The 22,865-nt window shown below is 42.9% G+C and overlaps 1 protein-coding gene across 1 annotated transcript in view; it reads left to right on the top strand.

The window, feature by feature from the left end:
- Positions 1-22,865, top strand: part of SLC2A1 (solute carrier family 2 member 1) — a 582,025-nt gene that overhangs the window by 458,751 nt on the left and 100,409 nt on the right. Inside the window, exon 5 of the mRNA XM_044063044.1 lies at positions 14,455-14,617. Coding sequence (XP_043918979.1) covers positions 14,455-14,617 — 163 coding nt within the window. The remainder of the gene's footprint in view (positions 1-14,454; positions 14,618-22,865) is intronic.

A 22,865-nucleotide genomic window follows, 5' to 3' on the forward strand; every position in this document is an offset into this window, starting at 1 on the left:
GATTAGTAAGCAGAGGAGCACCATATAGAAGAGATGGGAGGAGATATGTAGTGGCCAAGGTCTGTCTAGTAGAGGGGGAGAGGAATTGATTGTTTCTGTACGGTGAGCCGAGTTTTATGTGGGTTTTTTTGATGTTAAGTTGGATGTGGGTATTGAATTTTAAGTGTTCATCAATGGTGACCCCTAGGAGTTTGGCAGAGGGAATGATGTCAATGGTGGAGTTGTTTAGGCTAGTAATGTTAAATGAGTTTTTTTTCAGTGGGGGTGGATTTAGAGTGAGTAAATAGAAGAAGCTTAGTTTTGTTAGCGTTAAGTGAGAGATGGTTTTGGTGCATCCATTTTTCAGTGGTTGAGAAGGCGGTTTGAGTTAGAGACTTGAGATCTATAAGGTTGGAGGCATAGCAGATCAAAGTTGAGTCATCTGCATATTGGACAATTCTGGTATTGGGAATGGCTTTGTGGAAATCGTTAATGAAGATGTTAAATAGCAGAGGGCCAAGTATGGACCCTTGGGGAACTCCTGTGGGGGTGGGAAGGAAGCTGGAGGAGGCTTGGCCCCATTTCACAGCTTGGGACCTGTCTGAAAGGTAGCTGGAAAACCAGGATAGAGTTTTTGGGGAGATGTTGAGGTTAGATAGATGGTTTAGAAGATGGGAGTGGGAGATGGTATAGAAAGCTTTAGATAAGTCTAATAGAACAGATGAAACTAAGTTGCCAGAATCTCGAGCTGAACTGACAGAGTGTAGAAAGGAGAGAAGGGCTGTGTTGGTATTATGTCCAGGGTGGAAACCGTGTTGGGTAGGAGAGAGCAGCTGGTGTTTGGTTAGGAATGGCATGAGCTGCAGGTGAATGCATTTTTCAAGAATTTTGGAGATGGGTGAGAGGATGGCTATGGGGCGGAAGTTGGAGAAGTTACAGTTTTTGCCACCTTTATGGAGTGGAAGAATAAAAGCAGAGCGCCATAGTTTGGGTACATAGGACTCGAGTAGTGATCTATTTATCAGGATGCTGATAGGGAGTGCAATACTGTCAGAGGCAGTTTTTAAGGAGGAGGAGGGGATGTTGTCAGGGGCACTGGTGCAAGGTTTGAGTTTGGAGAGAAGTTTTTTTATAAGGAAGGTAGACACAGGTTTAAGTTCAAAGATAGGAGTTGAAGGAGACGAGGCAGAGGAAACTTGGGCAGAGGGGGGTGGGGGAGTGTTGTTGGGGAAGGTTTTGGTTAGCTCAGCAATAGAAGAGGTGAAGAAGGTATTCAATAGTTTGGCAATTTCTTGGTCAGATTTGCTAGTGTCAAGGCAGGGGTTGTTAGTTGTACCAGGCTTAAGGAGAGAGTTAATGGAATTCCAGAATTGTTTAGGGTTTTTTTGCATGATTTATTTGTAGATGGTTGTAGTAGGATTTTTTATCTATTATGACTAGTTTTTTGGCTAGGTTTCGTAGTTGTTTGTATTTAAGTAGGAATACCGGTTGTTTATGATGTAGATAGCTTTTCCAAGATTTATCGCTTTGTTGCATGATTTTGTTAGTTTCTTTAGTTAGCCAAGGAGCAGTCTTGGCTTTAACTCTTTTTGTTCGTATAGGAGCTAGGGAGTTTAGGACAGTAAGAAATTTGGAGTTGAAGAAATCAACGGCTTTGTCTAGGGGTAGGATTTTTAGTGGGTTCCAGTTGGTGTTTTTGAGGGAGTCAGAGAAGGTGGAAGGGTTAAAGTTAGTTAAATTGCGAGTATGTAAGAGTTTGTGGGAGAAAGAGGAAGTGGTTTTGTGGGTGAAGGCAGGGAGGTGGTCTCCTAGTGTGTTGGGAGTGACACCAGATGTAGTGGTTCTGTTAGGGTGAGATACAAGGATCCAGTCTAGCATGGCGCCTGTGAGGTTAGTTTTGTTGGGCCTGGTGGTATAATTAATAAGTCGAGTAAATTTGAAGAGATTGATAGATAAGGTGGGAGTATGGTTACTGATTTTTTTGCCTGTCAATATTTACATCTCCCATTGTATAGGTTTCATAGTTAATGTTTGAGGAGGTCCAAGAGAGGATGTCTTCCAAGGTATTGATGCTGTTACCAGGAAGAATGTAAAGGGAGATGATGCAGATACTTTTGTGGTCATTTAATTTTAGAATGCCAGATACTAGTTCAGCGTTATTAAAGGAAGGGATAGGATTTGGGAAGGGAGTGATGGATAAGTGATTGGAGTAGATTAGTGCAACACCACCACCTCTTCTATTTAGGCGGTCAAATCAGAGAGAATGAAAACCGAGGGGAAGGAATTCAGTGTCAGTTATGTGTGGTTTTAACCAGGTTTCTGAGATGGCTAATATGTCAGGTGAATTATGGTTAAGCCAGGCATGAAAGAGGGTAATTTTATTAGCTATGCTTTGGACGTTGATGGTGAGGAATTTGAGGTATTTATACTTTGGTTTGTTGTTGGAGTTAAGGTTATTTGTTTGTGAAATGTTTGGTCCAGGGTTGGGATGAATGTCGCCTGCTAAGCTGAGGTAGGAGAGAAGGTGAATAAGTTTGTTAGGAGTGTGTTTGGTTAGGAATGGATGGGAGGGGGTGGGTTTAGGTTTGTAGTATTTGGTGGGGATTTGGAAGAGTTTTAATGTTGAGAGCAGGGTGGGGTGAAAGGGAGTTAAAGAAGGAGAGATATTGTGGAAATGATGTGTAGGGTAGGGAGGTGGTGGTTGATGTGGAGGGTTTAGGTAAAGGTTGGTATAAGAGGTGGTATGGTACAGAGGGAGAAGAATGAGGAGGGGTATTGTAGGGGCAGCGATTGTAGTAGGAAAATAGAGCATCTTAGAGAGTAGTTTGATAGTTTGCATGCTGCTGCCCACCAAAGAAAATCTTTCCATAGACAGGGTATTATACGTATAATAGTTTCTATGTCCTGAGAGTGTTGACACCAAAGGCTCTTTATTCAAATTTATCCCTACTTAGATGACTTCCTGATTCAGGCAGACAGTCAGGAAGAGCTGTTACAGCACCTGGCCTTTGTAAAGGACTTGCTGACCTCCCTGGGGTATACTACAAATGAAAAGAAATCCAAACTAGTCCCTACTCAAAAAAATTTATTCCTGGGAGCAAACCTGGACACAGCATCCCAGATGGCATTCCTTACTCCAGAAAAACAAGCCTACCTGACAGGCTACTTCTCTCAACTAGCCACCAGAACCCAGTTATCTGCAAGGAAAATCCTGCAAGCTCTAGGGTTCATAGCCTCCTGCATTCTACTCATTCCATATGCCAGACTGCATATGAGGAAACTTCAGTGGTACCTAAAAAGCCTTTGGTGTCAACATTCTCAGGATGGAAACTCTCATACCTATAACACTGTGTCTAAGGAAAGATTTTCTTTGGTGGGCAGCAGCATGCAATCACAACACGGGTCTTCCCTTCTCACAACCCCACGCCGCCCAGACCCTAACCACAGACTCATCAGATTATGCCTTGGGTGCACACCTGGACGGCAGGTGCATTCAGGGCCATTGGAGCCCAAATCAAATACATCTGCATATCAACCAAAAAGAGATGCTAGCTGTTCAGCATTCCCTGACAGCTTTCAGACCCCTACTCTCCCCGGGGCCTCTAATGATCAAAACAGACAGCACCACAGTGATGTGGTACATCAACAAGCAGGGAGGAACTCACTCTTATCCTCTCTACAGGCTCGGCATGACCCTTTGGCACACGGCTTCAGCCATGCAAAGTCACCTGCTAGCACAATTCCTGCCAGGCTCCCAAAACTCACAGGCAGACAACTTAAGCAGAAACCTGCTAGACCCACATGAGTGGCAGCTAGACCACAGAACCTTCAACCTTGTAACCCAGAAGTGGGGCACCCCAAAGGTGGACCTCTTTGCCTCCCACAATAATTACCAGCTCAGCAAATTCTGCACCAGGAAATCTTACAGCAAGGCCTGGAAAGTGGATGCTCTATCCTTCCAGTGGGTAAACCTCTCGAGCTATACATTTTCCCCTCTACCACTAATTTCAAGGGTACTGCTCAAAATAAGGGAGGAAAAACCAAGGGCAATCTTGATTGCCCCAGACTGGCCATGCCAGCACAGGTACCCACTGCTGTGCAGTCTGTCACTCCTGCCACCAAGGCACCTACCTCAGATCCCAACACTCCTGACCCAGAAGAATGGAGAATTCATGCAGCCACAATTGCAGACACTGAACCTGGCAGCTTGGCTTATTTCCTGACATCTCCTCCAGCTGTCAGCCTAAGCAAACATGTCCTGGATGTTGTACATGAGGCCAGACACCCTAGCACTAGAAAGTCCAATGCTGACAAGTAGAAAAGGTATTGCACCTGGATCCAGGCTAAAGGAGCTGAAACAGCACAGCCCTCCCTACCTCTCATCCTGGATTACCTAGCAGACCCACTACACAGGGGCCTTTCCTTCTCTTCTATTAAGATTCATGCCTCTACCATCTCTGCTCATTACAGCACAGAGCCACCTCTCTTCTCTCACCCTCTCATCAAACAGTTCCTAAGAGGGGCTAACAATTTAAGGCCACCTAGAAGAGCTCCTACCCCAGCTTTGGACCTTAACTTTATGTTGGAAAAGCTCACACTACCCCCCTTTGAGCCTGCAGCTTCAGCAGAGTTAAAATTCCTCTTTTGGAAAACAGCCTTGCTTCTGGCCATCACTTCAGCTAGAAGAGTTTCAGAGCTACAAGCACTCATGGCTGTAGAGCCCTTCATCATTTTCCATGCTGACAGGATCTCCCTCAGGACCAACCCAACTTTCATGCCCAAAGTGGTGTCCAGTGTGGCTCTCAACCAATCAGTTCATTTGCCCACCTTTTTCCCTAACCCACAAAACAAGGGAGAAAGATGTGCACAGACAGCTCAGATTCCACCTGGATAGGACTAAATCTTTTAGGAAAACTGACCAGTTTGCTAGTCAGCTTTGCAGCAGGAGCAGAGGGCAAGGCCCATATCCAAATAAACAATCTCCAAATGGATAGCACACTGCATCCATTTCTGCTACAAACACCATGGGAAGCTGCCCCCTAAGGGGGTTAGAACGCATTCCACCAGGGCAACCTCCACCTCTGCAGCTTTTCTCAGAGGGGTCCCTACCAGGGACATCCTGGAGGCTGCAACATGGACTTCAGTTCATACCTTCACCAGGCATTACCACCTGTCTATCTTCTCCAAATCCAGAGCAGGCTTTGCAACCACAGTCTTACAGGGCATCCTAGCCAGCCCACAGTCTTCTTGTCTGCCTCCACCCTTTTCTTCAGCTTTGGGAATCAACCCAAGTGTGATGACAGCAACAGTGAAACATGAAGAACATAGTACAATTGTGTACATTTACCATAAATGTAGATGTTCGAGTGTATTCACTGTTGCAGTCCTGGTTTCTCACCCTCCATCTCCCTTGTCTCTCTCTCTTTCTCTGTCTTCCTCACTCCTTCCAGGGTTCATAGGTAGGTACTAGGCTATTGGCCCAAGGGCCTACGTAAGCCTAGCCAACAAGGTTCCCTGGCTTACACCACCCAAGAAAGTTATTTTCCTGTGCTACTGTCGAGCAGAGACACAGACGTGATCCCTGGGGTGTATTTCCTATTAACCATCCAATCATCAAGATTTTTCTTGAAGAGTGCTAATGAAGAACTTTACTTGACATAGATGGGTAGCCTGTTCCAGAGTATGGGAAGTCTCTGGGACAGGAATCTATCCCTCCAGCATGTCCTGTTTATTGTGGTGACAAGATTTAGGTCCCTAGAGCGTGTAGCTCGGAGGGATTGGGATTTCTTTAGGTGTAGCATGTCCAACAGCTCTGGGTTTGACATAGCTTTATATGTTAGGCAGAGATCACCTCGGAGTAGTATGCTACGGAGTAAAGCTGGAGTTTTTTTGAGATGGTCAGTGTAGGGCATTTGTTTGAGGCCAGTAATCCTCTTTGTGAGGTACTTCTGTGGCCTTTCCAGCTGCTGCAGATGTCTTGCGAGGTACATTCCAAAAGGGGCGTTGTACTCTATAATGGGTCTAATGTAGACGTGTCCAACCTGCGGCCCTCAGAGCTCTTCCATGCGGCCCTCAACCTCTAACTGCAACATCGATGTACGCATGCCCCAAAACACTTTTTTTTGTTTTGTGTTTTTCGCTCCCGTGACCTGTAATGCTAATGTTGTTGTGTGCATGCGCCAAAGCACCCTTCTAGTTTTGTTTTTGAGCCAAAAAAGGGTCCATGTGTTTACACCATTATTTTGCACCGAACAATCAGTGTGTGTGTGTGTGTGTGTGTGTGTGTGTGTGTGTGTGTGTGTGTGTGTGTGTGTGTTCTCGCTCAAGAGGGACTCGTGTATGGATTTGCCGCTGTTGCCTTTGAAAGAGACAGCAATTATCTGTATTAATAGATAAGTAAGGAGTGAGTGAGTGCATGCATGAAAGCAGAATTGTGTGCGTGAAAGTAGAAGAAGAGTGTGTGTGTGTGTGTGTGTGTATGTGTGTATATGTGTGCATGACAGAGAGAGATGCATGCACAAAGAGGCTAACAATGATCAGTCTACCTACTGAACACAAACAAGTTAGCTCACAAATACATCATACATTATGTTCATTAAATTGCGGCTTTCCTGACAGGGAGAGTGTTGTATTGAACATGAACTCATACCTCTTAACTGTATGGATTTTCAAAGAATGTCTGGATTTTTGCCTCATCTTCCAATTTGTGTCTTTTGCTTAGGAAATAAAAGTAGTCATCCAAGGTAATGCAGTTCCAGGGAGTAAGAATGAGACAGCAGCCTAAGGTTAATGAATCAATAGTGGACTAACTATGTGGGTCTGTAGTATATAAAATTGTATTGTTTTTTCAGACAAACAAAAAAGCACCTAGTACTGTTTTTTCATTGGTACTGCGGTGGTGGTGCTGTGGTAGCGTTGTCGCCTCACAGTTAGACGTTGCCCGTTCGATTCTCAGTTAGAGCGTCTACTGTGTGACAACATGCGTGAATGGGCATTCCTTCGTTGAAGGTTGTGCGTTAGGCTCAGCAAGCCAGCACGTAAAACTCTACTGCCAATCATTAGCGGACCGGAGTTCTGCTGTGGCGACCCCTAACCGGGAAAAGACACACACACACACACACACACACACACACACACACACACACACACACACACACACACACTGTTGTTTTATTGGTGGGTTCTAAGCAGTGGTAGATTGAACAACAGTAAGCATAGCTTTGGCGGATCATCAATACTGGCAAATCAAGTTGGCACAATGTCATTTTTTAAATATTGGGGATTTTAGTGTGTATGTGTGTGCTTATGTGTTGGGAGTGCTGCAGCAGTAGACGATTATTAAAAACAGAGACTTACGGACTGTGGAGAATATGTTTCTATGTTTCAAAACCTAATACTTGGGTACGCATGCCAGAAGTAGATTTTTTAAGACATAGCTTCTTGCCATTTACAGTGGATGGATATTTACATTTAATGGACAATGTATTAGCGTGGGCCTGTGGGGTTCTGAAGGATGCCAAGTCTACCACTGTCAGTGTCTTGTAAAGTGACCTGGAAATGGATATTGGGATGTTACTGAAAAAATATAGTAAGTGGGCTTAGAAATATAGTTTAATTAAACAAAGTGTACTTTCAGTTTACAGGCCATAATTTAATTTCTTTCAGGTAGTCCAGATACTGGTAGATTGTATACCATTCGACTTAATTAGGGAGAGCTGTCATTCTGGGGAAACAAGCAGCCCTAGTTTCAATGAAGGCTCTGTGGTTGCTTGCAGGTAGGAAGTTGCAGGATGTTGATGCAATGTGTTTTATTTATTATTTTTAATGCATTTGTCATTTCAAAGCATGGTTTTCTTTGATGCAAAAGAAGGCAGGACTGAATGAGCCATATAATGTTTAACTGGCAATAATGGGATAGAAAGATTATAAGTGATGTATAATGTTTGCAGCTACAGTTGTTTCAATGGTGTCTGTGATGCATAACTATTTTTGGGCCTGTGTTCCACTTTTATTTTTCGCTTTGTCCAGATTTCTTGCTCTAAGGTTGAGAGGTATGGTTTCATACTAAATCAGAAGTTGTATTTACCTTGGAAGACTTTTCGGCATAATTATGAAAAACAGAGCCTTTTTAATATCTCTGCTTATTTCCAATATAAACTGCCATGTAACCTTGCAAATAATCTTCTTATTAAGCTACTTTACTTCTTTTGGAATTGACAGGTATGATTCATCTGTTCGGACATAAGCATAGAGTGCTAATGTGACTTTTGATTTCTTGCAGCAGTCTGTGGTTTACATAATCACAATAACTTTTCTGTGTTTCTGGGTGTGTAATCAGATTAACAGTTTTAAAGATGTTTTCCAAAAATAAATAAATATATAATAAATAAATAATCCTCTCGAGACTTTGAACTATTGACAAAGTCTGGGAATTTGTTTTTTTTCAAAAGCGAAGGTCAGCATTACAGCTCAGTAAACTGTCAGTCTGTGAGTAACTTCTGCACAAATTAAAATGTCTGAATGTCAAATGGCTTTAGATTGGAGGGAAGTTTATTTTTGTTTATTTTATTTTATTTTACATTTGTTTACTGGGAAAGTCCGACTGGACACAGGTCCATTTTCAGCAGAGGCCCGGGGAGAAAAGCTCTAAAAATAACACAAAACAATATAATACAATACATGAGAGAGAGACAGCAAATTATGGATGTAGTACTCATACAATATGGCAGAAATTACATCTCATAACAGTGAGAATCATTGCGGTACAGAATAAACTTAAAAACATTTTTTTTTACAGTTATAATTACAGCAAGGCAAATATCAATGAGTTAAGTTTTTAGGAGAAAGCTGTTTGTACATAGCTGAAGCTCTGAAACAATCTTTTGGTATGGATTAACCTGGGGATTGACACAAATTATATGTTTACACCAGTATGCAGCATTATAGTTTATGGTTTTCTTATTGATTTACTTTTTGCTGAGCAGTTGTTTGTTGATTTATTGATGGTCCTTTTGGTGGTTGGAAATTGCATGGATGAATCCATCTCTATTATGATTTTTTTTCAGATATTTTGACTTCCAGACAATTTCATTCAGTGAGTTGGTGTCATGTGATTACTGAGGTTGCCTATTTTAAAAGTAGGGGCTTTTGTGTGTGTGTGTGTGTGTGTGTGTGTGTGTGTGTGTGTGTGTGTGTGTGTGTGTGTGTGTGTGTGTAAGAGAGAGAGATTTAATATGTATACTGAATATAATTTTGCAAATGGAATTCTTAGTTAAACATGCCCCTCTTCTTGGGCAACTAGACTTGAGTAACCAATATTAGATCTTAGCCATCCAGCTGGGAAAGGTTAGTATGTGGATTTTCCATCTGGTTTGATGAAGGCTATGCTACTTACCCAAGGACTGCATTTATGGCTGTCCATCCAGCTATCGTGTTGCTGAACTATATTGTTTGATCATGAGAGGAGCTTTTTACAGAAGTTGAAGGTTTTTATGTCAAGAACCTGTCCATAAAAAGTGGCTTGTTTATGTTGCAGTGAAGGCTGTGGTCTTTGTAGTGAGCATTTTAAGTATAACCAGTATTTCTGAGGCAGAGGACGTCTCTTAAGGCAGGATCTTTCGTAGCCTGGAAAGCAAGCCAATGATGAAATTTATAGGGGCCAGTGAGAGACAGAGGAAAGCAAAAAGCATTTTAGTCTGTTTGGATAAGTAAGTGAACTTAGTCCTTTGACCTTTTTTGTCAGAAATGGTTGTAGTCTTTCTTTTGGCAGGGTGTTTTGCTGAGGCACATGCCAAAAGGGGCATTGCACTCAATAATGGCTCTTGTAAAGGAAGAATACAGAGATGTTATGACCTCCTTGTCCCTGGATGAGATACCCTTACTAATGAAGTGGGCCATGTAAAAAGCTTTCCTTAAAACGGAGACAACGTAGTGGTCAAAAGTCAGGTTTCTATCAACCTGGGTGCCCAAGTACCATATGACTTACTGCGTGCTTACAACATTGTTATTAATGTGATAATTTATGGGGACATCACTCTCCTCAAAGGACATGATGATGCATTTTTTGGCATTTAGCTTGAGGCCATATTTCTGGCACCAGTTATTTGTTTGGGTGAGACCCTCTTGTAGCTTATTCAGAATTGTTTTATTAAGTCAGTAATGTGAATTCTTTACTTTATTGCAAATTTGTTGAGTTATTTTTGTGGATTATAGTATTGTAGGGCTGCTGATGTTGACATTTTACGTAGTTGGACTGCTGGAATGGTTTTCCCAGTGAGAAATGCTAGTGCTGTAGTGAATATCTGTTTATTGTAAATATATATATATATATATATATATATATATATATATATATATATATATATATATATATAGATAGATAGATATATTAATTAAGATGTTAGAGTTAAATGTTAGATTAGAGAAGAATTAGAATGATAATTAGAATTTTAAGGCAAATATTAGGCATTTATTACATTTATTCATTGTTCAAATACACCTACAGTGCAGGCAGGAGGTCGACTGTGGTCTTCCGGAGCAACAAAAGAGTTAACTATATGATATATTTTATATGCGGCCCCAAGACCATTTCTGTTCACTCAACGCGGCCCCAGCAAGCCAAAAGGTTGGACACCCCTGGTAATGAGTGTCGAGTAGAGGGGAACAATGACCTCTTTTTTTCCTGGATGAGAACCCTTTTATGATGAAGTGTGCCACATAAAAGGACTTCCTGACTACTGTAGTGATGTGACTATCAAAGAAGAGACTACTGTCCACCTGGATCCTAAGGTCTCTTATCACACATTAGGTGTTAAGTAGATTGCTGCCTATGTGGTAGTTCATGGGTACAGAGTTTTTACCAAAGGGGATGGCACTTCACTTTTTGGCATTGAGCTTGAGGCAATGGTTCTGACACCAGGCATCTGTCTCAGCGAGGCCCTTCTGCAGGATGTCCACATAATTTGGGGACTTGACTATGGCTCCTAGTTTGCAGTCATCTGTGAACTTTGTTAGCCAGAGGCCTTCTGTGTTAGCCTGTACTTCAGAGAAGTAGATACCAAACAGGAGAGGTCCCAGGACTGAACCCTGTGGTACCCCACTTGTCACTGGTTTGAGGTCAGATTTGGAGTCTGCAACTTTTACAGTGTGGGTTCTGTCAATGAGCCAGTTGCCAACCCATCTTGTGACGTAGGGATTTATATCTAGTTTAGTGCATTTAGCTATAATTCCAGAATGGGGGATGGTGTTGAAAGCCTTGGTGAGGTCAAGATAGGCTGTTTGAACACCCTTACCCTCATCTACGGCTTTGGTGACTGCCTCAAAGAAGTCGATCAGGTTCAGGAGGCATGATCTGCCTTTCACAAACCTGAACTGGGTGGGATCCAGAGTTTGGAGTTTACCAATGTCTTTGTTTATGAGTTCCATGATGATACGTTCCATGGCCTTGCAGACCAGGCTCATCAGGCTAATAGGGCGATAGTTCCTGGGATCAGTGGTGGCTCCCCCTTTGTGGAGTGGGATAACTGTTGCTGTGCGCCATTCAGTGGGCACAAAGCCTGATGCGAGGCTATTATTGAACATGGTGCTTAGGTGGGGAGCCAGTTCATTCTGAAGTTCATGTAAAACGCAGCCTGGGATGTTGTCCAGTCCCATGGATGCTGTGTTTTTGGCTTTAGAGAGTGCAGCTTTTACCTGCGGAGTTGTGATTACAGGGACTCTGCATTCTTCCTGTATAGATATGGGTCCTTTAGGAGGTGAGGGGGGGTAAAGTTAGCACTGAACCTATCTGCCAGGATGTTGGCAATATCACTTGATTCAGTAATTTTCGTGCTGTTTTGCTGTAACTCAGAGCACATCTGGGTGTTGCCATCAAGATTCTTGACATAGCTATAGAATGCTTTGTGGTTGTCCTTAGAATTAGTGGCAATTTTGTTTTCATAGCTAGCTTTGGAGGATCTTATAAGGGATCTCAGCTTCTTACTGAGGCTGACCAGGGAGCTCCTCCACTCATGGGGTTTTACTCTCTTTTGCAACAGTTTCTTCCTTCTGTTGTACAGTTTGTTTATGGCAGGGGACCACCAGATTGGCTTCCTTTTTTTGGAGGATAGCATCTTGGATCTGTTTGGGATAGCACAATCCATGCACTCGTGTAAGTGCTTATAGAGTGCATATGTATATTCAGCAGTTGTAACTGTATTGTCCATCTGCATGGTTGTCAAGAGGTTCACCACTTCTGTCTTAAGATGCATGAAGTTGGCTTTGGGGAAATTTTTTACCGTGGTTTCCTTAATGAGGGGTGGGGGTGGGATATGGATATCAGGGGTGATTAGCTTATGGTTGGATCGGACCAACAAGGAGTTGACTTCAGGTGTGGAACACCAGTCACTCATGTTGGTAATGACTAGGTCTAGGATATTGTTTCCCCTGGTGGGGTGTGGATAAGTTGATTCAGGGCACTGGAGTTTATGAATTCCAGAAAGCGTTGAGCTAAGGAGTTGGTACACGAGTAGTTTTCCCAGTTAATGATGGGGTAGTTGAAGTCGCCCATTATTAGGGTGTTTGGTTGAACGCTAATATTTTCCAGTACATCAAGAAAAAGAGGAGTGGGAATCCTGGGGCATCGTGGGGGATCTGTAGCAAGCTACAATTTGGATTGCAGTTTTGCCCAGAGTTAGTTGCACTTGGATAACCTCGGATGCATTATGCTGAGCAACTAGCCTGGAGGTGTGGATATCCTTAATGAATATGGACACACCTCCGCCTTTGGTGTTTCGGTCCAGGTACATGTCCGAAAAGTGTGGTATGAGTTATAGCCTGGTAGTGCAGGGGTGCTCTCTGGAACCCTAAACCAGGTCTCAGTCACTGCACAAATGTCGATGTTCTCCATTTTAAGGAGTGCCTCAAGTATATTCATTTTGAGATTTAGACTTCTAGCATTGAGTAGCATTACCCTCACTTTTTGCTTGCCTGTTCCTGTTACAGTGGTAAATTTGGCATTTGAACCTTGTCTAAAAAAGGCACTATAGGAGTGGCAAGAGCCTTAGCCAGTATCCAGAATCCCAAGGAAGACAGGTGCAGACCATCTCTGGCAAAACGTCATGGTCTGTCGTCAATGTCATCCCAAGCAGACAGATACTGGATCCCCTGAGAATGACACCAGAAGCTTAGCCAATTGTTGAAGTTAGTCATTTTGTCCTTGTACACCGGTATTCTGGGCGATGGCAGAATGCTACTCAGGGCTACGGTCATACCTGCCTGGGCTACAAGCTTGGAGAGCTCTTCCATGTCTGTTTTCATGTAGTCCAGGGAGGTACGTCTCAGATCACTAACACTGACATGGACAATGACAGAGTCATATTTGTACTTGTTGTGGAGTGATCTGAGTGCATGGGTTATGTAGCAGATCCTGGCACCCGACAGGCAGCTGACAGTAACCTTCTCCTTGTTTAGCCTGGTGAGTGGGACATCAGTGTGCCTGACTATAGTCACCTATGACTAGTGTGTTGAGTACGTTGTTTTGCCTTATTGGCTGTGTTTGAGTGGCACACTGAGTCTGTGGGCTATGTGTCATTTGGGTTGTGTTGGGGGATGGAGGTAGCTTGTGTTTCTGCTTTGGAAGTCTCTGTTGCTTAGACAGATTATTATTGAGAGCCTCCACGAATATTTTTGTTGTACTATGTGTGGATTTTGGTGGTGTAGATTTAGTGAGACTATGTGATGTGTGGTGTGGTGCAAATGTTTACTTTCTCCTCTTGACAAGTTCAGTTTTGGTTGGAGAGAGCTTTACCTCCAGTTTGGCTAGATAAGTGCATCTCTCACAGGTTGTAGTGATGGGTGGTAGGAGGAGAGGGTTGTCTGTGTACATGAGGCAATTTCTACATTGTCTCAAGATGCCCAGATTCATCAGATAGACAGGAGAGAACACTGGGAGCTGACACTTGGACATGCCTGAATAAAAAACTATTTTCCTGTAGATAAGTGAGGAAAGTGAGTACAAGAGCTGTTTTTCTCTAAGCAAGTGAGAAAAGTAATTTAAAAAACTGTTTTCCTACGGAAATTGTGGTATTTACTTTCTACTGGTGGTGTTCTTCCACCATAACCTAGCTCCCTATTTGGGGGCTCCTGACATTTGGGGCAAGAAAAACTGATGTAATGGCATCGGCTGCCTGATTTTATACCAGTGACGACCTGACGCCAGTCCTGGAGTGACAGCAACCGACAGAAATACTAAACCTCTGGTGTTTGAGCCAACTGAGGGCTACCCCTGGCAGGATAAGCCAAGTGTGATGACTGCAACAGTGAATACACTCGAACATCTACATTTATGGTAAGTGTACACAACTGTACTATCTGCTGACAGTTTGCCTAAAATGCTTACGGGAGGTCCCTGCCCCCCATTTACACTGTGCAGATGTATTATTTTAAAAAGGTGCATTGCATCCCACTGAAATAATTTTTGTTTTTATTTCCTCCTAGATATTTGGCATTGATTCTTTAATGGGCACTCCTGATCTCTGGCCAGTACTCCTTGGCTTCCCATTCATTCCTGCAATAATCCAGTGTGTTGCCCTGAAATTCTGCCCTGAGAGCCCAAGGTTTCTGCTGATTAATCGAAATGAGGAAAATAAGGCAAAGAGTGGTGAGCATCTTAGGTTAAAATATTTCAACACAGAGAAATTGGCAACATTGTTCTTTGTCATGTTTCTTATATTGACAAATAGTTTTAGTTAAAACTTTTTAGTAAAAGTAAACAGGATTCATACTTGCACCACTGGTAAAATTCAGTAAAATTTTGATTCTGTCAGTATAGTAGATGGTGTCTACATGTGACATCAGTGACCTTTCCTGACAAAAGCGCTTAGATTACCAGAAGGCTAATTTAGGCCCTAAGAAGCAACACCCTCCATGTTTACTGCTGTTTTCATGGGGGAGGGCATGATACTGTTCATCAAAATAGAGCATAGAGTCATTTATTTTATAATAATTCCCAGTCAGTTGAGTTTACTGTAAACTCTGTTCAGGAAGTCATGTAATAGCATACATTTTTAACCTTTCTGCTGAACTTCAGTTTGAAGAATGTAATTAAAATGTGTACACAATAGCCTTGGACTTGCTCAAACCTGTGTTTAAAACTGTATTTATTTCAAGTACTTATTTACCAAATGGGATTTGATGAATTTCACATTTATCTGTTGTGTAGCTGACCTGTGCCAAAGACTGCAGCTGCTACCACATAAAGAAACATAAAAAATTCAGAGGTATTAACTGAACAGTTAGAGCTGAAACCTGCTTTGATCGAAATTATGAAGCTAAACATGTGCGTTGTGTACAAATGCATGCATTTAAGATACTGGAGAAAAGCACACACACACACACACACACACACACACACACACACACACACACACACACACACACACACTCATATCACTGGCTTGGGACGGCCACGTGCATGGCCCAACAGTTCAGGTTGTTTTTACATTTAGCTCTACTTGCACTGTAGCATAGCTGTCTGGAACCCCCCACCCCTTCCTCCTGAATGGGCTGAGCCAGTGTTATCCACTCACTCACATCCTCCCCTGCCCAGCTCTTCCAGTACCCATGTTAAAGGGGTAAGGATGTTGCTTTTAGACATACATAAGTATTTGAGATATTATCTGAAAAGAACCAAGGCCACCAGAAAATTGGAACACTTGTTTCTCTCCTTTGTAGAACCCCCCCCCCCCCCCTCGCACAAAGGCTGACAAAAATACTTTTTCCTAAATGGATTGCATACCACATACATTTGTTCAGGAGAATCATGACTGATTTAACAAAGAGAAAAGTAATTTCCACTGCCTTACTCAAAGGTGTTTAGTGCCCAGTACATCCTACAGGCAGCCATCTGGTTCTTTGTCCACCCCATCTCAAAGCATTACAGGTTGGATGTTCTGTCCAGAGCAAGGGTTAGATTTGTCCCTGCCATTTTGAAAGTCATGCTTCATTTCTTATACCCACCACTCTAAAGGGCAAGTTTTGTTCCTTATCCCAGCAATGAGCAAACCGTGCAATCTGCCATGCTCAGCTTTGGGAAATTTCCCTAATATTTTGACTGCAACAGTGACCCACAAGAAAAAGACATTGTGCCCTTGTAGGTAACATCACAATAGTAAATATTCCACTCTGGCTACTGTTTCCATCTTGATTTCTTCCATTCATTCCATCTACTAGTTGGGATGCTGAGGGGCTCTGATACCTCTACCCCTTTCCCATACTGATATCTTTATTCCCGTCTCCCTCACATCTCCTAGTTCAGGCTCCTCAGAAGAACTTTATTCCAAATCACAGACCCTTCCTAGAGAATTCTTTTAGTAATTGCAGACTTTTATTTAAGCTAAGCATCAACCTGATGAGGGGCAAACAAGAACCCAATATGGCATAGACAGATGACACCTTATACCAGCTATCTAAAGATGTCCAATGTAATTTGAACTCATACCAGCCATGGCCAAAGGTTTTCAGCTGAGAAAGTAAGGCTAGGCATCATTGATTGCCTGCGGCAAGATTGCTGACTGACTGTGACAGTGACCACATTTGAACATTTATGCTAATTTGTCCCCACTGCTGTACTTTTAATAGATTTCTAAAAGTATGGGCATCCAACTTCTTGACTGATGTTCAGAGCTTTCTTCAGAGTCTCTCATAGTTGTAGTTCCTACCTGGCTGATGAGAGATTGTTATTCATTATAAGAGAGGCTATGTTCATGGCATAACTTTGGATGTTCTTTATGTAGATAATTTTTGCAGTTGTCCTTATAGTTGAGACACTGCTGATAACTTTGCCATCTGTCCAGCTCAACTTCTAGAGCTCAGGATCTTTCCCTTTTGATGTAGCATATACCCAAACTATGGTATATTTGTACATTATATAAAGTGGTCATCTGCCTTTGTCATCTCAGAACCTTTTTACTGTAGGTCTTTGTAGCTGTCTTATTTTGACTTGCATCAAGAACAGTGAGTGTCCTAAAAACTGCATGATTAACCAGATGTGGAGTTCTAGAGACAGGTAAGTACCCCATTTGGTGAATGTATACTTTTCCTTAGTTTTACAGATTTTTATTTGTATCTGTTGATTCTGTGGGGCCACAAGAAGGGCAGCTGCTTCTATGGTAGACATAGTCCACACAAAGATTACCGCTTTCACTGTGCTTTCTCTGTGTGTGGGCTTGGACCATAATGTCCAGAACTGTGAAGTCTGCCAGAGATTCAGCCCAAAACCCTTTGAAGTAGATCATATACCCTGCATGAATACTTTGAATGGAAGAAAGATGAGGCATTTGCAAGACTGGGTTTCCTTTTCCCTCTGACCTTCTGCTCAAAGGAAAGAAGGAAAGGAGAAGGTGGCTATGGATGCAACAGATTCATCAATGGTATCCAGAGATCCTGGTCATCTGAAAGGTTCATGTCCTGGTGAGGTGCTTTTGCAGGGGTCTCTATTATAACATAGAAGTCTTAAAGCTTCGAATGCTATAATATCGAACCCTATGCACTGAATGCTGAAAATAACGAAGCTGCAGAATATTGAATACTTTCCTAGGGAAAGTATTCTGTGGGCCATTTCTGCAGCCTCGCTATTTCCTCGACTGTGGAGCGAAGGTTACGGACCGGATTAAGGTAAGTGTGTGAACAGATCGGGTTAAGGTAAGTGTGTGATAGGGACTTTAGGGTTAGGGAGCGGGTACGGTGAGTTTGCGATAGTGACCTTAGGGTTAGAGAGCTGGTAAGGTGAGTGTGCAATAGGGACTTTAGGGTTAGGGAATGGGTAAGGTGAGTGTGTGATAGGGACCTTAGGTTTAGGGAGCAGGTAAGGTGAGTGTGCGGTAGTTATGGACCTAAGGGTAAGGGTTGGGTTAAGGTAAGTGGATAGCTAGTAGTGTATGTATAGTTTAGTGTAGAGTTTTGTGAAGTGTATGTGTGTGGATTATTTATTTTGGTGTGCTTGTGTTGTATGTATGTTTGTCGGAACAGCAAATTTTTCCCTAGGAAAACATTCGCTATTCTGAGTGTTCGATGTTACAGTCTTTCGATCAAAATGGTTTGATATTATAACATTCGAAGTTTTAAGACTTCAATGTTATAATGTAGACCTCTTTTGCAGCCCTGGGACTGAACAGCTGTTATTCATCAGGCTGCTGCTGATGCCCTATGCAGATTGCCATGACAGTGCCACCCATTATGAGAATCTAGACTAATACACAGGAATGTTTATATATTGATGCTCATCCCTGGGTGTGTGAGGAGGAGGTCCACAATGTAGTTTTAGAGGGCAACAGTGGAACCTCCAAGATACTTCTTAGGAAGTAGGGTGAAGGATTTGCTGTGGAAGTCAGGAATTCCTGTTCAGAGGAAAGGACATTCATAGCATGTTCCATTAAAAATTCCCAAAAGATCAAGCGTATCTCTCCATCTCCTGCTGCCAGGCAGACTCTTAGTTCACAGTGGCTGAGTGTGTTTTCCCTCAGTTTTTCAGATTCGCCCAGTATTCCCTGTCTCAGGGTATACTGAAGGCTCTGCAGGCTGTTTAGTTTGATGATGAACTTTCAGTGTTTGGGGTTGCCTTCTCCAGTAGGAAGAGCATTCAGTCCACTGCTTGGATAGAGAATTCCCAGGAAAGTGAGGGGAAGAATTAGATTATTCCTCTCAGATATCTTCTTCTTTTGGATATCATGCAGACACCAAAGACAACACCTCCACAAATTCCCTTTCAGAGGGGATTTCCTTTGGAGAGACTTTCACTAGATTGAAGGCCAATAAATGAAAATTAGAAAAGATCCCAAAGGCATGAAAATGGTAATTTGACTTGCTGGGCCTAGAGGCCCCTAAAACAGTAGTTGTTCCTGTAATACTTGGAGCTCCAGAGGAAGCTTCTCTGGCAGCCTCCCAGGAACTAGACTCACAGTTCCCTGCACGTAGGATACTTATCAGGTTCGATATGGTGAAAGAATCCCACAAGTTCTTGTATAGGAACCCAGTGGTAGATCCAACAGTGGTCTGTGGATCCAGAGAAAAGGTCCAAACTAATTCTTGCATCTAATCCTAAGATCAAAGGAGGCTACTAGGCTATTGGCCCTAAAGCCTCTGCAAGCCTTGCCATGTTATACCCTAGTTGTGATATGGACCAAGGGATCACCTTCAGATGCCCGAAATCGCATTTCACCGACACGGAATCCGACGGGTCGAAAACACCGACAACGCAGATGACCGACAATGTGAGAACCCGACGGACTCGGTAAGTGTGCGATAGAGTGAGGGATTTAGTGTTCAGGAGCGGACAAGTAAGTGTGCGATAGTGAGGGACTGTGGGTTTAGGGGTGGGTAAGTGAGTTAGGGTTAGGGTGCAGGTAGGGTGTGTGTGCGATAGTGAGGGACTGTGGGTTTAGGGGTGGGTAAGTGAGTTAGGGTTAGGGTGCAGGTAGGGTGAGTGTGCGGTAGTGTCGGATCTTGGGGTTAGGGGTGGGTAAGTGAGTTAGGGTTAGGGTGCAGGTAGGGTGAGTGTGCGGTAGTGTCGGATCTTGGGGTTAGGGGTGGGTAAGTGAGTTAGGGTTAGGGTGCAGGTAGGGTGAGTGTGCAGTAGTGTCGGACCTTAGGGTTAGGGTTTGGGTTAGGGATAGTGGATATGTTATGTAGTGTACTGTGTTGTTTACGTGTAGTGTGTTGGTGTAATGGTATTCGGTGTTTTGCGTTGTCGGTATTTTTTGTTGTCGGTCTTTTGGTGTCGGTGATTTGTGTGTCGGCGGTTTGGCGTTTCGGGCATCTGAAGGTGATCCGGACCAAGATATATAGTCTATGTTTACATGGGAATCTAAGATCAGCACTAGCTGCCCCTATCTAAGAGGACATAGGTGAAGCCCCCTGTGTAAAATTATGGTTTCCAATCCAGTTGGCCCTCTTGGGTCTATATTACTAGAGCAAAACTGCTTTTGAGCGAATACCAAAACACTGACAGGAATTGCGCGAACCGCGAGAATACCGACTGCACTAAACCATGAAATTTTAAATCTGGAACTGTCATAGTCAGCCAACCCCACCACCCACTACATACTACCTACCCAAACAAAATAAATAAACCACATAATACACTAACCAAACCCTACTTCTAACCCTAAAGTAAAGCACCAAAACCCTACTTCTAACCCTACACTAAACCCCACATACACAACTATCTATGCACTATCCTTAACCCCTCCCTAACCCTAAGGTCTGTAACTACCGCACACTTCCCCCATGAAAATATAAACAAACAAAATAAATAATCCACATACATACATTTACCAAAACCCCACTCCTAACCCTACACTAAATCTTGCATACATTAACTGTCTATGCACTTACCTTAACCCGCACCCTAACCGTAAGGTCCATAACTATTGCACACTTACCTTATGGAGCTATACCACAGACGGGCCAACCATGATAATTCGACATTTCCAAATTCGTGGTTTTGGACGTTTGCTGTAATGCCAGTTCACGCAGTACGTGCCGACATTTACAGATTCGCTTAAATGGACTTTTGCTCTCATAATAGGGAACCGCCCTGTTCAAAAGGAACCTTTATGATTAGATGAGAGAAAGGAAATTCACCCCGGGGATCACGTCAGTCGCCGTGCTAGACAGGGGTCCAGGGAAGTAAATAGTGTGGGAAGAAATAGCCAGGGAATTGTTATGACTAGGCCTGCATAGGCCCTAGGGCCAATTGCCTAGTACCAACCTATGAACCTAATTGTCCAGGTTATGCTTAAATAGGTCATTGAGGAGCTCTGTTTTACATGAGTTGAGAGTTTGTTCCAGAGGAGTGGCAAACTCTGGAAGACATGACTGTCTTTCCAGCATGTCCTGTTAATATCGCAGGCTAGGTTAAGGTCCCTAGAGTGAGTGAATCTTGTCTCATTGGATTTGTGGATGTGCAGCAGCTTCATCAAGGCAGGGTCTGAGACTGCTCTGTAGGCCAGGCACAATTCTCCTCTAAGCAGTCTATATGATGAGAAAAGTGATAGGGCCTTCAGTCTGTCCATGTAGGTCATTTGTTTTAGGCCCTGAATTTTCTTGGTATGAAACCTCTGAGGTCTCTCCAGTTGCTGCAGATGTCTGGTGAAGTACATACAGAAGGGAGCATTGTACACTATTATTGGTCTGATGATAGCCGAGTACAGGGGAGCTATAATCTCCTTAGCTTTGAATGCTATACCCTTGCTTATGAGGTGTGCAATGTAGAAGGCCTTCCTTACTACTGTGGACACCTGATGATCAAAATTAATGTTGCTATCAACTTGCATTCCTAAATCTCTCACTACTGGGTTTGAACTTAGAGGGATATTATTAATGCTGTAATTAGCAGGGGTTTCTCCTTGGCCAAAGGGGATTTAAGTTTAATTTAATTTAATTTTTGATTTAGTTTAAGTCCGTGGCTTTGACAGCAATCATTTGTCTGTGCAAGCCCATTTTGTAGTATGTTGATATCTTTGGGGGATTTGATAATTGCACCCAGTTTGCAGTCATTAGTGAACTTGGCAAGCCATAGGCCATCTGTTTTCACCCGGACTTCTGAAAAATAGACCAACCAGTAGGGGGTCTAGCACAGATCCCTGTGGAACACCACTGGTAACAGGTCTCCTAGAAGAGTTGGCATCCTCAGTTTTGACTGATATATGTTCTATTTGTGAGCCAGTTGGCAACCCACCTAGTGACGCAAGAGTTAATCCCTAGCTGGGTGAGTTTCTCAATGATGCCTGAGTGAGGGATTGTGTCAGAGGCCTTGGCTAAGTCGAGATATACAGTTTGAATTGTTTTGCCTTCATCCAGGGCCTTAGTGACATTCTCAAATAAGTCCACCAGGTTTAGCAGGCAAGATCTGTCTGTAATGAAGCCAGATTGGGTAAGGTCAATAGTTTGAAGGTCACCTATATCCTTATTGATAAGATATATGGTGATTCTCTCCATGGCCTTGCAGGTAAGGCTGGTTAGGCTTTTGGGTCTATAGTTCCCAGGGTCAGCTGAGGGACTAAGGTTGCTGTTTTCCACTCAGCTGGGACAAACCCAGTGCTTAGGCTGAGACTGAAGAGCATGCTCAGCAGTTCCACTAACTCTTGCTTTAGACAATTTAATAGGGGGTTCCTATCAGAAGAGCAAACGCTTAAATTAGTGAATGCTCTTATATCGAACTTTAAAATGGGAAACCTGAAAATGTTGGGGGCACGGAACATTGATTTTTTTCCCAGAGAAAAAAAATCAATGGACTGTTCTCCAGACTTTGCTGTTTTCTCCACTGTGGTGTGATCTCGAAGTTGGTATATTTATGTTGGGGGATGGAGGTATGGGGGTTGAAGCCCCCCACTTTATTTTGCCTGTACATTGTTTTTTTTTTTTTTTTTTGGATCAGTGAATTTTTTTCCCTGGGAAAAAATTTGCTGGCCTGTTCCTTCAACATTTTAAGGATTCGTGTTTTTAAGTTCGATAAAAGCGCATTCGCTATTTTTAGTGTTTGATCTTCTGATATAGATGCTTAATAGCAGTCTGCAGTGTCTGAGGCTGTGTGTTTGGCCTCAGACACTGCAGCTATGACCTGCTCTCTGGAGATACTAGGCAAAGGACTGGTGACAGATATGTTATGGGGTATGATTCATGGGGGCAAGGGGGTAAAGTTTTCGCCATACCTGTCTACTAGCATGTTGGCGATGTCCTCAGGTTCAGTGTAAGTAATGCCATCTGCTGCTAATTTGCGACAAAGCTGGGTCTTCCCTTTTAGATTTTGGACTTAGCTAAAATAATGCTTTGTGATTTACCTTAGCTGGGTATGCTAATTTAGCTTCGGAATTAGCTTAAGAGGACTTTACAAGATGTCTAATCTGCTT

This window comes from Protopterus annectens, chromosome 2.part1 (genome assembly GCF_019279795.1).
Source record: "Protopterus annectens isolate FY-2018-M chromosome 2.part1, PAN1.0, whole genome shotgun sequence".
In the NCBI taxonomy this organism is placed as follows: Eukaryota; Metazoa; Chordata; order Ceratodontiformes; family Protopteridae; genus Protopterus; species Protopterus annectens.